Source organism: Penaeus monodon, chromosome 8, assembly GCF_015228065.2.
Source record: "Penaeus monodon isolate SGIC_2016 chromosome 8, NSTDA_Pmon_1, whole genome shotgun sequence".
Lineage (NCBI taxonomy): Eukaryota > Metazoa > Arthropoda > Malacostraca > Decapoda > Penaeidae > Penaeus > Penaeus monodon.
Genome location: NC_051393.1, coordinates 51,497,823 through 51,512,822, shown reverse-complemented (window position 1 = coordinate 51,512,822; position 15,000 = coordinate 51,497,823). Strand labels below are relative to the sequence as shown.

The window sequence follows — 15,000 nt, the reverse complement described above, 5'->3', positions numbered from 1 at the left end:
ATATATATATATAAATAAAGTAATGTGGGTAAATAAATCATTGTAAATAAGGTTAATGAGAATGAGAATGTTTTAACTTACGTGTAAAGTATATATTTTTTTATCCTTATATCTTAGACCTTTTTTCTAACCCTTAAAGAAATTATATTAAAAAAAAAAACACTTAAAAAAAAAAAAAAAAAAAAAAACAGACCAATTATGTAATCGTATGCCGGAGAGTGCCACCCTGTGCTGCGCTGAGAGTGCCTCTTGCACCTGGCACGGGGTTCGGGCACAACTGATAGCCACCCGAGCCTAAACGTGATAAGCCTATGCATATCTTTATAAAAGAAAAAAAAATATTATCCCAGAATTTTGAGTCAGATAAGCCCCCATCCATTTTCCTTTTCTCTCTGATATGATAGAAAAAAATATGTGTATATATATGTGTGTGTATATATATATATATATATATATATATATATATATATATATATATATATAGTATATATAGTATATATATAGTATATATAGTATGTATATAGTATATACGTTTATATATATGCATATAGAAGATAGATATAATATGCATAATATATATGTATATATATATATATATATATTATTATATATAATATTATATATATATATATATATATATATATATACGAGTATATATGTATGTATATGCAATATGTATGCGTATGTAAATTAACATCTCTGATCTTCTGCCTCATCATCATTCTTGCATGATCTAATAAACATTGTTTCTTTCTGTTGCATGGCCCTATTTGCATGGTCTCTTAATTTCCAAACAGTCCACTAATTCAGTCCTTATTTTTTTACAGGTCTTGATATAAACCCTAATTAAAATGTCAAGTGTTAGTGAAACCTGACAAATCAAAAAGAAATGTGTGTATATATTTTTAAATGTAAATATAAAAAAGCATGGAAGTTAAGTGTTATGTATGTCATAGCCTGATGGCATGTTTTTTACTAATGTATAAATTTTAATATTAATTAATCGCCTCCAAATGATTTCTTTTTTTTTATCGTTTGTTCTTTTGATCTGAAATATTTAATTCATATTTTTAATAGTCCAGATTTTTTTTTTTTTTCATAAATATATATTAACCATATTGTAATTAATTCATTTACTTAATTCCTTATAGTCAGAAATCCTAAACTAGTGGTTCTTATTCATAGTGTCAATAGGTAATCAGGTCAATTTTTTTTTTTAGTTATAGTTTTAATTCGTTCACTTCTTGCTATGGCCACTAAGCTTTTTTTTTTAATTATTGTTTTAAATTTCATTTTCTAAAAGTTAGTTCAAGCTTTAACTATAGATGTGCACGCTTCAAGGCTAAAAATATATATATATATTCATCTAAGCTTTTTTTTTTCTCACTCTTTTAGCGTTTAGTGGTTGTTTTCTTAGCTGATTTCATTTCTAAATAGATTGATAGTTTTTTTTTTTAAAGCCACTCGTTCTAATAGGTTAGTTACGTCACTCACGTTCAGAAGATACGAACAGATTGATCATTCAGTATCACGTTCCTCACCAACATCATTTTCCTCTCCCTCTCGTTTCATTACCCAAAAATTAACGTTTTTTTTTTCCTCCCCCCCCCTCTCTCTTTTTCTCTTCCCCTCTCTCTCTCTTTCTCTTCTTGAATTTCTCTTCCCTCCTCTCTCTTTCTCTTCCCTCCTCTCTCTCTTTCTCTTCCCTCCTCTCTCTTTCTCTTCCCCTCTCTCTCTCCCTCCTCCTCCTCCTCCTGCTCCTCCTCCTCCCTTTCCTCCTCCTCCTCCCCCCCTCTCTCCCTCCCCCTCCTCCTCCTCCCACCCCCGACCTTTCACCCTTCTTCAGGAGGCGAGGAACGAGAGGGTGTTCACGCCCCTGAACATCGACCAGGCTCTGGACGCCCGCGACGCCGTGGCGAAGGCGCTGTACTCGTCCCTGTTCTCGTGGCTCGTCAGGAGGATCAACCAGATCATCCACAAGGGCTCAAAGAAGACGCACATTTCCATTCTCGATATCTTTGGCTTCGAGGCTTTCAAGGTGAGGCTTTTTTGTTGTTGCTGTTTGGGTTTGTTTGTTTTTTGTGTGTGTGGGGAGTGATTGGTTTTAAGAGGGGAGAGAGGGAGGAGGGAGAGGGAGAGGGAGAGGGAGAGGGAGAGGGAGGGAGGGAGGGAGGGAGAGGAGAGGAGGAGGAGAGGAGAGGAGAGAGGAGGGAGAGAGGAGAGGAGGAGAGAGAGAGAGGGGAGGGAGAGAGGAGAGAGAGAGAGGAGGAGGTGTGAGGTGACGGTGGTGTAGGTACATGTATGTAGAATGATAAGATGTTGTATGTAACGTTGCCTGTCTGTAATATATATAAATTATATAAATATAAAAAGTAATAATTTTACATTACCACCTTAGACACCAACTAAAAAAATCCCACATCTAGCACACCTTAAAAACAAAAAAAAATAATTTTAAAAGAAATTAAAAAGAAAAAATCGACCCAAATTCCCCCTTCCCTTGTTCCTCTGCGACTCAAACCCCACCAAAAAAAACGCAAACCAACAGGAAAACAGCTTCGAGCAGCTGTGCATCAATTACGCCAATGAGAAGCTGCAATACCACTTCAACAAGCACATCTTCAAGTTGGAGCAGCAGGAGTATGCCAAGGAGAAGATTGAGTGGCAGAGCATCGAGTTCCAGGTGAGATTGATCGTTTCTGCAAGTTGGTTGGTGATGGTTATTCTTAATGGTTATTAGATGAGGTTGTTGATGGTTATTATTAATGGTCATTAGGGATATTAATGGTTATTGATGTTATAAATGGTTATTATTAATGGTCATTAGGGATATTAATGGTTATTGATGTTATAAATGGTTATTATTAATGGTCATTAGGGATATTAATGGTTATTGATGTTATAAATGGTTATTATTAATGGTCATTAGGGATGTTAATGGTTATTGATGGTTATCGATGTTATAAATGGTTATTAATGTTATTAATTATTAAGATTATCAATGGTTATTAAGGTTACTAATGGTTATTAATTTAATTTGATTTATTCAATTTATTTATCTTAATAACCTTTAATTTAATTTAATTAATTAATTTATTTATTTCTCTTAATAATCGTAAATCTTAAATTCAATTAAATTTAATTGATCTATTTATCTTAATAATCTTTAATTAAATTCAATTTATTTAATTTAATTTAATTTAATTAATCGGATTTATTTCTGTTAATAATCTTAAATCTTAAATTTAATTTTATTTAACTGAATTTAATCTATTTAATTTATTTCTCTTCATAATCTTAAATCTTAAATTTAATTTTATTAAGAGAAACTATTTTTATTCTGCGAAAGTCTTAAGGAAATATTGGATTAGATTAAGGTTGCTTAGAATTTTTTTTTTTTTTTTTTTTTTTATAATAGACTTGATTATTCGATTAAATCTAGTTAATTAGATTAGCTTAACCTTTAGCTATGGTAAGTTAACTGTGGTTGCTAAGGAAAAATCTGTTCGTTTTGTAATAAACTTAATTATTAAATTGTGGTTAATTAAACTGAGGTCGCTAGGATATTTTTTAATAGAATTAGTTAATGAAATGAATTATCTATTAAATAGAATGTTTAACTAATTAACTGAGGTGACTCAGGAAATATCTGTTGATTCTGCAAGAGACTTAATTAACAATAAAATTGATTTTAATAACTTAACGCTCGTTAACTGAAATTGCTAAATAAAAATTCGTTAATTCTGAAATAGATTTGATGGTGTCACGTGATACGCTTGGAAATGAATAAAAAAAAGAAAAATTATGGAACTTGAAGCACCAAAAGTCTCAAAGATTTTTTTTTCTTTCTTCTTCTTCGTCTCCTTCTTCTTCTTCTTTCCTCTCCTTCTTCTTCTTCGTCTTCTTCTTCTTCGTCGTCTTCTCCTTCTTCTTCTTCGTCGCCTTCTCCTTCTTATTATTCTTATTCTTCCTTTTCTCCTTCTTCATCATCTTCTTCTTCTTCTTCTTCTTCTTCTTCTCCTTCTCCTTCTCCTTCTCCTTCTCCTTCTCCTTCTCCTTCTCCTCCTCCTCCTCCTCCTCCTCCTCCTCCTCCTCTCCTCCTCCTTTTCTCGGTTTTCCCTCCGCCCCCCGCAGGACAACCAGCCCTTGATCGACCTGGTGGCGCGGAAGCCCGTGGGAATCCTTCACCTTCTGGACGATGAGAGCAACTTCCCGAAGGCGACGGATCACTCCTTCCTCGAGAAGTGCCACTACAACCACGCCCTCAACGAGCTCTACTCTAGGTCGGTGGGGGGAATGGTGGGCGTGGGTGGGATTGTGGGGGGAATGGTGGGCGTGGGTGGGATTGTGTGGGTGTTTGTGGGTGTTGGTGAGTGTGTGGGTGTGTGATTGTGGGCGTGGGTGGGATTGTGTGTGTGTTTGTGGGTGTGGGTGAGTGTGGGTGTGATTGTGGGCGTGGGTGGGATTGTGGGTGATTGTGGGCGTGGGTGAGTGTGGGTGTGTGTGTGGTGTGGTGTGTGTGTGTGTGTGTGTTTATGTTTGTTTATCTATATGTATACATGTGTTTTGTTTGATTGCTTGTATGCGTGCGTGCGTATTTGCGTACTAATATGCGTGTAAGCAAGGACATGCTCGATGTTTAAAAAAAAAAAAAAAGATTCACAAGCAAATATACTAACAAAATAAATCCCCCTTTTTTTTTTTATTATCATATAATTTTTAATATGTATTTAATTTTTTCCCCTAAATAAATCTAATTTAACATTTCTGAATACGTATTTTATCCACATCCCTCTTTTTTCAACATTCTCAAACATCTCATTTAATTAAAATCCCTCGCCCACATTTCCCCCCCCCCCCCCCCAAAAAAAAAAAAAAAAAAAAATCTCAACATTTCCAAACCTTTCTCATTTAACTAACATCCCTCCCCCTCCCGTTCCTCTCTCTCTTTTTATTTCAATATTCAACATTTCCAAACATCTCTCATTCATTTAACACCCCTCGCCCCCCCCCCCCACCAAAAAAAAAAAAAAAAAAAAAAAAAAAAAAAAAAAATCAACATTTCCAAACATCTCTCATTCAGTTAACCTCCCCCCCCCCCCCCCCCACCAAAAAAAAAAAAAAAAAAAAAAAAATCAACATTTCCAAACATCTCTCAATCAATTAACCTCCCCTCCCCCCCTCCCCCCCTTCCCCCAGGCCGAGGATGTCCTCGATGGAGTTCGGCATCAAGCACTACGCGGGCCAAGTGTGGTACAGCGTCGAGGGCTTTCTCGACAAGAACCGAGACACGCTCCGGAACGATGTGGTCGAGCTCCTCATTTCCTCGAAGCTCTCGGTTCGTTGCAAGCCGGGTTTTTCGGTTTGTTTTTTATTATTTATTATTATTTTTTATTATTATTATTGTTATTATTATTATTGTTATTATTATTATTATTATTATTATTGTTATTGTTGTTGTTGTTATTATTTTTTTCTTCTTCTTCTTCTTCTTTAATGTTTATTATGTTTTTGTTTTTCTTTTCATTTTCTTTATTTTTTTTTTTTTTTTTTTTTTTTTGAATAGGGATAATGTTTTGTTTTATGTAGTTATTTTTAATGTATAATCCTTTTTCGGTGGGAAATATTCGTGTCGATTTAGAAACCCACGAGATTCATATTTAATCTCGAAACCACCCATTAACTTCCCTTGTCCTTTCTTGTTTATTTACCATTATGCCATTAGCTTTTCATCTAAAGTTAAAATATAGCCATTAGCCTGACCTCTCCCCCCCCCCCCCATGAAATTTCAGCTCATTACGACAGTATAATGTGATATAATATGATATGATGTTATGCAATACTATTACAATAATCCTTCTTCGTCGCCTTCTGCAGATGCTGTCGGAGATGTTCCTGGACGTGCGACTGTGTTCGGAGAGCAAGACGCTGACGAAGGCGAATGGGCGTTTCGTGACCATGAAACCCCGCACGCCCACGGTGTCCGCCCGTTTCAACGACTCGCTCGCTCACCTCATGGAGGGAATGGCCAAGTGGGTGTCCTAGGCTGTTATGTCGTTACGGTGTTACTTCTTTTGTGTGTGTGTGTGTGTGTGTGTGTGTGTGTGTTTTGCTCTTTTCTTTCTTCTTCTTCTTCTTCTTCTCCTTCTTCTACTTCTCCTTCTCCTCCTCTCTTCTTTGTTCGCGCTAATTCTGTGCCGAACTGGGTATCCAAGGAGACGGAGGCTGAGGCCCAATGTGGGGGATGATGACCCTTGCCTTGGACCTCGGCCCACGCCTCAACCAAATTTGCAGGGTCGTTTCTTCTCACCCCCTTTCCTTTTCCTTCTTTTCTTCATCCCTTTCTTCTGTCCTTTTATCCTAATCGTTAACTCAATTTTACCCTTTTCGCCACAGTACTTCGCTCAAAGCCCCACCTTATTGACACACACACACACAAACACACACACACACACACACACACACACCGTTGACGTTGCATTTTTTTTCCAGTAACTACGTATTTATTACTGTCTTAACTTTTTTCATGTTTCTTTGTCTTTTTGGTTCCTTTTTGTGCAAGTTCTGTCACTTTGAGCAAGAGATATTAATGTTTTAGGCCTTTGTTTCGTGAAATCACATCATGAAGATTGTTTTTATTAGGCCCTGTTGCGCAAAGAATAAACCAACGGTAATTTCAAGGCTTAATAATAAGACTAACGTTATGCGTATCCATCACGAACCAAAAATCACGTCATTATTTGCCAAAGAAGATCCACAATTACTAAAATCCTTCCCCCCCCCCCACCCTTCAACACCCCTTCAGATGTAACCCGTGGTTCGTCCGCTGCATCAAACCCAACAACGAGAAGGCCCCTCTCAAGCTCGACATGCTGTGCGTTCTGGAGCAGCTGCGATATGCCGGCATGCTGGAGACCATCCGCATTAGGCAGCAAGGGTTCCCAGTGCGGATGCGGTTCTTGCAGTTCGCCGAGCGTTACCGGTGCCTGGTGCCCGGTCAAGTGCCCAGGGTGAGTGCCACGTTAAGAGGAGGAGGAGGAGGATGAGGTTTAGTAGTGAAGATGAGGGTGTGATAATGATAAGGGAATAGGAGAGGTGATAAGGATGATAAGATGTAAGGGTGGTTGTCCAAGTCTGGTGCCCGGTCAAGGGCCTAGGGTGAGTGCCACGTTAAGAGGAGGAGGAGGAGGAGGAGGAGAAGAAGAAGAAGAAGAAGAAGAAGAAGAAGAAGAAGAAGAAGAAGAAGAAGAAGAAGAAGAAGAGAGGAGGAGGAGGAGGAGGAGGAGGTTTGGTAGTGAGGTTAAGGGTGCGATGATGATAAGGGAAATAGGGAAGGTGAGAAGATATGATAAGATATCAGGGTGATAGTGATGATGAGGGTGCGATAACGATAAGGGGATGGGGTAGTTGATAGGATATGATGAGGTATAAGAATATAAGGTATAAGTTTGTTATACTAATACGTTTTATTACAATGTTACGTGTGGGGTGTTTCGTAGTGATGATAATGATAACGAAATGTGATAGTTGATAAGGTAAGATAAAATATAAGCACTAATGATAATTAAAATATTATATAATAGTTAATAAGACAGGATAAGATACAAACAATAATGATGCTGATAACCTAAATATAAATATATTATAACCTAAATATATCATATTATGATAACTAATAAGATAGGATAAGATACAAAAGCAATAATGATGATTAAAATCTAGTGTGAAAGTTAATAAGATAAGACAAGATACAAGCACTAATGATGATTAAGACCTAATTAGCGTCTAGCGCACCCCCCTAATGGCCTTCCCTCTGTCGCTGGCCAGGGCGCCCCCTCCAAGGAGATCTGCCGCGTGGTTCTGGACCGCGTCTCCCGGGGTTCGAGGACCGGCTACCAGCTCGGCACGACCAAGATCTTCCTGCGGGAGGCGCAAGAGCAGACGCTGGAGGAGGAGCGCTACAAGAGGCTGTCCAACGCCGTGGTCACGCTCCAGCGGTTCGTCAGGGGATACCTGGCCAGGAGGAAGTAAGAGGAAATGAGGTTTTTCTTTTTCTTCTTTCTTTTTACTGTGTATCTTTTTTTTTTTTCACTTTGTTGTAGCTTTTTAGAAATATTTTTTTCTGCATTTTCCTTTTTTTCTTTCTTTTTCTTTTTCGAGTATTTTCTTTTTGTTTTTTCTTTTTTTTTTTACCTTTCGAGTATTTTCCTTTTTTTTTTTTTTTTGTTTTTTTACCTTTCGAGTATTTTCCTTTTGTTTTGTTTTGTTTTGTTTTCATTCGAGTATTTTACTATTTGTTTTTAGCATTTCCCCCACTTTTCAAAGTTGTTTTTTGGTAACATTATGCTTCCGGTTTTACATAGTTGTAGAGATTTCAAGCTCATTTGCATGGCACTCACACGGCACCCACTCCGCCCTGGCACCCACTCCGCCCTGGCACTCACTCCTCCCTGGCACTCACTCCGCCCTCGCCCCCCTTCCCCAGGTTCCGCTCGCAACGCCGCAGTGCCATCGTAGTGCAGGCGATAGTGCGGATGTGGCTGGAGCGCCGCCGTTACCGCACCCTCAGGCAGGGCGTCGTGAAGGCGCAGGCGCTCGCCAGGGGCCGCATGACGCGCAGGAAGGTCGTCAAGCTCAAGGTGCGTCTCGTAAGGGCTTCTGAGGCCTCGGAGCTTCGGAGCTTCGGTCGGTCGAAGTTTCTATGTTTGGAATTGGTGTGTTTGATTTTTTTTTTTTTGGGGGGGAAGGGGGAGGGGGTTGTTATAAAGTGGCCTTTCGGTCGGTGGTGGATTGGTGGTGTGTGGAATTGTGTGGAAAAATGCGTGGAGTTTCATGTGATATTTCCCGGGGAAGTTCTATGCGTGGAAATTCATGTTCGCGAATCCATGTATAAGATTCATCTGAAGCAAGTAGTTTTTTTTTTTTTTTTTTCTTTTCTTTTTTTTTATAGGATTAAAAAAAAAAAGAAAAAAAAAAAGTCTTTTCTTTGTATACTTTGACGAATTAGTAAGTAGTGATCCAAGGTGATAATTTTTTTTGTCTTATGCCTCGTATATCTTATATATTATATACATCATACCTCTCATATTTCATATCTTATATCTTGTATCATATTTTATATCTCTGACGTCTCTCTTCGGGAGCGATATACACCAACGTCTAATCCTCACTCGCAAAGAAACATCAGAAAATACAAATCTCTCATTCCTCCGCCTTCCTCCCTTCCCTTGCCCACCCCCCACCAGGAGGAGATGGCCCGACGCAAGAAGGCCGAGGCGCTGGCGAAGGCGAGGGCCGAGCGGGAGGCGCAGCAGACGAAGGCGGAGCAGGAGCGAGTGCAGAGATCCGTGGCCGGAGTCAACCACCTCGAGATTCCCGCAGAATTGGCCTTCATCCTCTCCAAGATTAATGGTAAGGAAGTTGTTATTCGTTGGCAGGTGGAGGGGGAATTGTGCCTTTGATGGGGGTGTATAGATGTTGTATTATGAGGGAAAGCACACAGACGAAGTATACTGGGAGGAAAATGTGTTATTGTATTTAAAAAGTACATAGACGTTTTATTATGAGGGGAAGTACACAGACGTAGTATACTGGCAGGAAAATGTGTATTGTAATTAAAAAGTATTCGTTGTATTCTGTGAGGAAGTAAACAGACGCAGTATACTGGGAGGAAAATGTGTTATTGTATTTAAGAAGTACATAGATTTTTTATTCTGAGACGAAGATGTGTACTCGCCTTAGAAAGTACACAGACGTGATATGTTGGTAGGAAAATGTGTCTGTTTTTAAAAGTACACGAACGTAGTACTCTGAAAGGAAAGTATGTGCTGCTTAAAAGAAAAAAAAATTACACCGTAATATTCTGAGATGAAGATACGTCCTTGAGATACATTATGTCAACTTTTTAATAATGTTTACAAGCGCATGATTCTGTGACGAAATATAGCGGAATGGTCATGGCAAGAAATGATAATGAAATGAAAATAATAAAACTGATAGAAAAAATCGCTAAAATGCGTTTAGATTTTCCACCCCATCGGGAGTTTTCGTTATATCTGCAAAATTGAATATATTTGTTTTTTCCCCTACTTTATTATCTTCATCTTTCTTTCATAATTCATTTACTTTTTTTTCTTATCTGTATTTCATATTTTGAATAGTATTCGAATCCTATTTCTTTTTCTTTCTTGCATTACGAAAAGGTTATTAGCAATTTCGCTATAGTTTATTTTATTACTGAATAAAGTTGTAAATAAATGAATTAATAAAAAAAAATCTGAGAAATAAAGATAAAAACAAAAGTCTCAGAAGATATAGTGAACTTTTTTTGTAATGTTATAAGATCCTTAATACCGTATTTCCGTGTTAATTAGGCTATAGAGCCGTGAAGCCATTTCTTGACCGTGAAAATTTTCTTGAGTTTAACACGAAGGGAATCGCTTTCTGTTTTTTTTTTCGTTTTTTTTTTTTTCTTTCTTTTTCTTTTTCTTTTAGCTTTGATTTGTTTTTCCTTCGTGTGTTTTTTTTTATGGATTTGATATTTATTATGATTTTTGTAAAGGACTTTGTAGATTTTATTACATGTTCGTTTCCCCAGTGAGTATAATTATCCATATAGCGATTTGTCGATTAGATTTCGTTAAATTTCACTGTGATGAAAGTCTTTCGTTATTGTCCAGTTTCTACTTGATTTTCTGCTGTTTCTCCGTCGCTTTATCACGGTCGCCTGTTCTCATTCCATTACGATTTAGCAAAACGTGAAAGTGAGACGATTATCTCTTGTAACGATGAGTTGGAGAAAATGGATTAGTTACCCTTCCCCCCTTAGAGGGCCTCTCCGTTTTCTTTAAGTGTTGGGGGGGGGGGGGTGTGTGTGTGTGTGTGTGTGTGTGTGTGTGTGTGTGTGTGTGTGTGTGTGTGTGTGTGTGTGTGTGTGTGTGTGTGTGTGTGTGTGTGTGTGTGTGTGGTGTGGGCGTTGGTTTTTGGTGCGGGGTGTGTGGGTGTGTCGTGAGAGATAGAGAGATGAGGGAGAGAGAAGAGGAGATGAGGAGAGAGAGGAGGGGGAGGGAGAGGAGGGGAGGAGAGGGAGAGGAGGAGGAGAGAGAGAGGAGAAAAGAGAGAGAGAGAGAGAGAGAGAGAGGGAGAGAGAGAGAGAGACTGAGAGTGAGGATGTGCGTGTGCGTGTGCGTGTGCGAATTTACGTGGTGTGCGTGTATGGCTATAGGTGTGCGTGTGGTCGGCAGTTGCATCGTCATCCCCCCCCCCCCCACTGCGCACGCATGTCATTTGGATGCAATGATTTTCTCGCCTTTATAATCCTTATTCATTTGTGTTGATAAAGGTGAGATTCCTGTGTTGTTTTATTTTCTTATTTTACAATTTGATTTTTTATTCCTTTTTTTTTTCTTTTTTTTCCCTCTTCTTATCTTTATCCCTTGCCTTTTCTTTGTTTTTTTTCTTTCTTTCTTTCTCTTTCTCTTTTTTTCTTTATCTCTTTCTCTTTCTTTATCTCTTCTCTCTCTCTCTCTCTCTCTCTCTCTCTCTCTCTCTCTCTCTCTCTCCTCTCTCTCTCTCTCTTTCTTTCTCTCTTTTTCTGTCTCTCTTTCTCCCTCCCTTCCTCCCTCCTCTCTTTCCTCCCCTCCACCATCCTTCCCTTTTCCTTCTTCCTTCTTTATTATCTCCCCCCCTCCCTCCTTCCCTCCTTCCCTTCCTCCTCCCCTTCCTCCCTCCTCCCCCCTCCCCTCCCCCCCAACCCCCCACCGCTCCGAATCCAAACTTATTTCCTAGTTAATTTTCCTCGTCCGATTCCTTGCATTGTTTACACAGTCGGCTTCCCTTCCCTTCCGTTCAGGGGTCGTTCCGTTGCGGCCGCTGCCTCTCCGTTGAACTGTTAAGCGGCGGGGTCTTCCTGAGGGTTATTGGGGGGGGGGGGGGATAGGGGGGTATGTGGGGGAGGAGGGGGAGGGGGGAGAGGGGGGGGGAGGGGGAGGGGGATGGATAGGGGAGGGAGGAGGGGGTATGGGTAGGGAGGTGGGGGGAAGGAGGAGGGAGGAGGGGGAAGCGAGGAAGGAGGGATAACGGGGAAGGAGGATAGGGAGGGAAGAGGAGGAAGGAGGAAGAGGGGGGGAGGGGGAGGGATGAAGAAGGATGAGACGGAGTAAGGAGGAAGAGGGGGGGTGGATGAGACGGGGTAGGGGGATAGGGGGAGGAGGAGGGAGATAGGAAGGAAGGAAAGAGGACGAAAGGGGGGGGGATGGGAAGGGAGAGGGGGAGAGGGAGAGAGAGGAAGGATGAGGAAGAGGAGGGGGTAGGGGCAGGAGGGGGGGTAGGGAGGGAGGAAGGACGAGGCGGAGGAAGGAGAAGGAAGGAAGGAAAGAGAAGGAGAAGGAAGGAAGGAAGGAGAAGGAAGAGGGAAGAGGAGGAAGGATTTTTATTTTTATTTGTTTTTATTTATTTATTTATCTATTATTTTTTTGGTCCATTTAGATTTTTCTTCTTTTTTTAAACACCTACTACGTTTTTTGTGTTTCCATTAACCATCGGATGTTATTAAACATTGTTATTGCTCTAATCATCATCGTATTGTGTGATTATCATCGTTATTATCATTATTTGTAACCACAGAGTTCCTTAAAAAAAACATATATTCTCGTGAAAATCCTCAAAATTATATGCTTGTGGTTTGGATCCTTGTAATGCTAAAAAAAAAAAAAAAAAAAAAAAAAAAAAAATACAGAAGAATAATTGATTGTCATTTTTCATGACAGTGTATGACATCCAGTCACGCCTGGTAATGATGAAGCGTGTGGCGTAATGTCTCTTTTGATATTGTGAATTGAGTGTAGGTAGATTAGGATTTTGAGATGTGATAGGATTTATGTGTGTGTGTGTGTGTGTGTGTGTGTGTGTGTGTGTGTGTGTGTGTGTGTGTGTTGTGTGTGGTTAGTGTGTGTGTGTTGTGTGTGTTGTGTGTGTGTGTGCGTGTGTGTGTTTATGTGTGTTGTGTTTTTGTGTGTTGTGTGTGTGTGTGTGTGTTGTGTGTGTGTGTGTTTGTGTGTTGTTGTGTGTGTGTGTGTGTGTGTCGTTGTGTGCGGTGTGTGTTGTGTGTGTGTGCGTGATGTGTGTGTGTTTGTGTGTGGAGATGTATGTTTGTGAATGTGTGAAATACAATTTATTGCCGTTTGAACATATCACTCCGTCCCCAAAGTATATATATATATATATATATATATATATATATATATATATATATATATATATATATAGAGAGAGAGAGAGAGAGAGAGAGAGAGAGAGAGAGAAAAGAGAGAGAGAGAGAGAGAGATTTATCAAAGCGCCTGTGTTGGGTCTCTTTCTCTCTTCCATAGTATTTTCTTGACGGCGATTTCTTGACACTCGCTTGACCGCTTTTTTGCCTGTTCATTGCCTTCCGTTCCCGCCCCCTATCCCCCCTCCCCCCTCCCCCCTCCATCGGCGTGAGAACGTGTCACCGCTGGATTCCACTTACTCAGGCGTGACGTCATCTTAGCGACCGCTGGCTAATAATTGTTTTCGTTGTTGTTGTTTTTTTCCTCCTGTTCTTTCTTTCTTCGGGTTAGCGTATCCCCCCCCCTTTTTTTCTATTTTCTCTGGTGGTGTTTTGTCTCTCTTTTTGTTTTTTTTTTTTTTTTTTCTTCTCTTTTCTTTCTCCCCCCCCCCCTCTCTCTCTTCTCTCTCTTCTCTCTCTCTCTTCTCTTCTCTCTCTCTCTCTCTCTCTCTCTCTCCCTCTCTCTCTCCCTCTCCCTCTCCCTCTCCCTCTCCCTCTCCCTCTCCCTCCCCCTCTCCCTTTCGCGTTACTAGCCAGTGTATATGTGAAAATAACTTATATATACACACACGTATTCTAATTTATATATACACATTAGATATTTGTGTATATAAGTTTATATTATGCGTGTTTGTGCCTTGTGTGTATATATATGTACAGTATGATTAATTTACAAACACACACACACACACACACACACACACACACACACACACACACACACACACACACACACACACACACACACACACACACACACACACACACACACACACACACACACACACACACACACACATACACACACACACACACACACACACACACATACACACACACACACACGCACACACACTTCTAACTTACACATACGCCAGATATGCGCACACGTAAGTTAATATCGAATATGTGCTTACACACACGTATAATAGTACCCGTGTGGATGTCCGTCCAGCTCGTCACTATGCAAATGCAGTCACGATTATGAGGGCGTTGCGTCATCTCCATTCTCACGGCATTTCGCTCGCTGCCGGGAACGTCCTTGGCTCCCGTGCGATATAAGGGGGGGGGGGGGGGGGGGGCGGAGGAGGGGGGGGGGGGGACGGGAAGGGGGGAGGAGAGGAGAGGGAAGGGGAAGGAAGAGGAGGAGGAGGAGGTGGGGGAGGAGAGGCGAGAGGAGGAAGGGGGGGAGGGAGGGAGGGAGGGGAATTATTCATCATTCGGAACTTTTGTTTCAGTTCTTTTTTATCATCTGCTAAGGGTGACTGGTATATATATATATATATATATATATATATATATATATATATATATATATATATATATATATATATATATATATAGTATATATATTTGCTGTCTTTTCTTTCTTTTCTTTTCTTTTTATTATGTTTATTGTTATGTTTATTTATTTATTATTATTATTATTTTTTAATGAGGGTGGGACGTGTTGTAAAGTTTTGCGAATCGTGTGTTCTTGGTGGTGAAAATTTTTATTTCCTGAAGTTCTGGTCTCGTGTATCTTGTTTATCTATCTATCTATATTTTTCTCTGTCTCTGTATTTCTGTCTCTCTTCCTCTCTCTCTCTCTCTCTCATTCTCTCTCTCTCTCTCTCTCTCTCTCTCTCTCTCTCTCGCTTTCCTTCTCCTCCTCCCTCTCCCTCCCTCCCTCCTTCTCCCTCCTTCCCTCCCTC

At 40.0% G+C, this 15,000-nt stretch overlaps 1 protein-coding gene across 1 annotated transcript in view; it reads left to right on the top strand.

The window, feature by feature from the left end:
- The window catches only part of LOC119576001 (unconventional myosin-XV-like), a 110,408-nt gene that overhangs the window by 58,152 nt on the left and 37,256 nt on the right, over positions 1–15,000 (top strand). Inside the window, 9 exon segments of the mRNA XM_037923527.1 lie at positions 1,847–2,038; positions 2,549–2,683; positions 4,135–4,283; positions 5,200–5,338; positions 5,878–6,032; positions 6,806–7,010; positions 7,828–8,027; positions 8,486–8,639; positions 9,246–9,411. Coding sequence (XP_037779455.1) covers positions 1,847–2,038; positions 2,549–2,683; positions 4,135–4,283; positions 5,200–5,338; positions 5,878–6,032; positions 6,806–7,010; positions 7,828–8,027; positions 8,486–8,639; positions 9,246–9,411 — 1,495 coding nt within the window.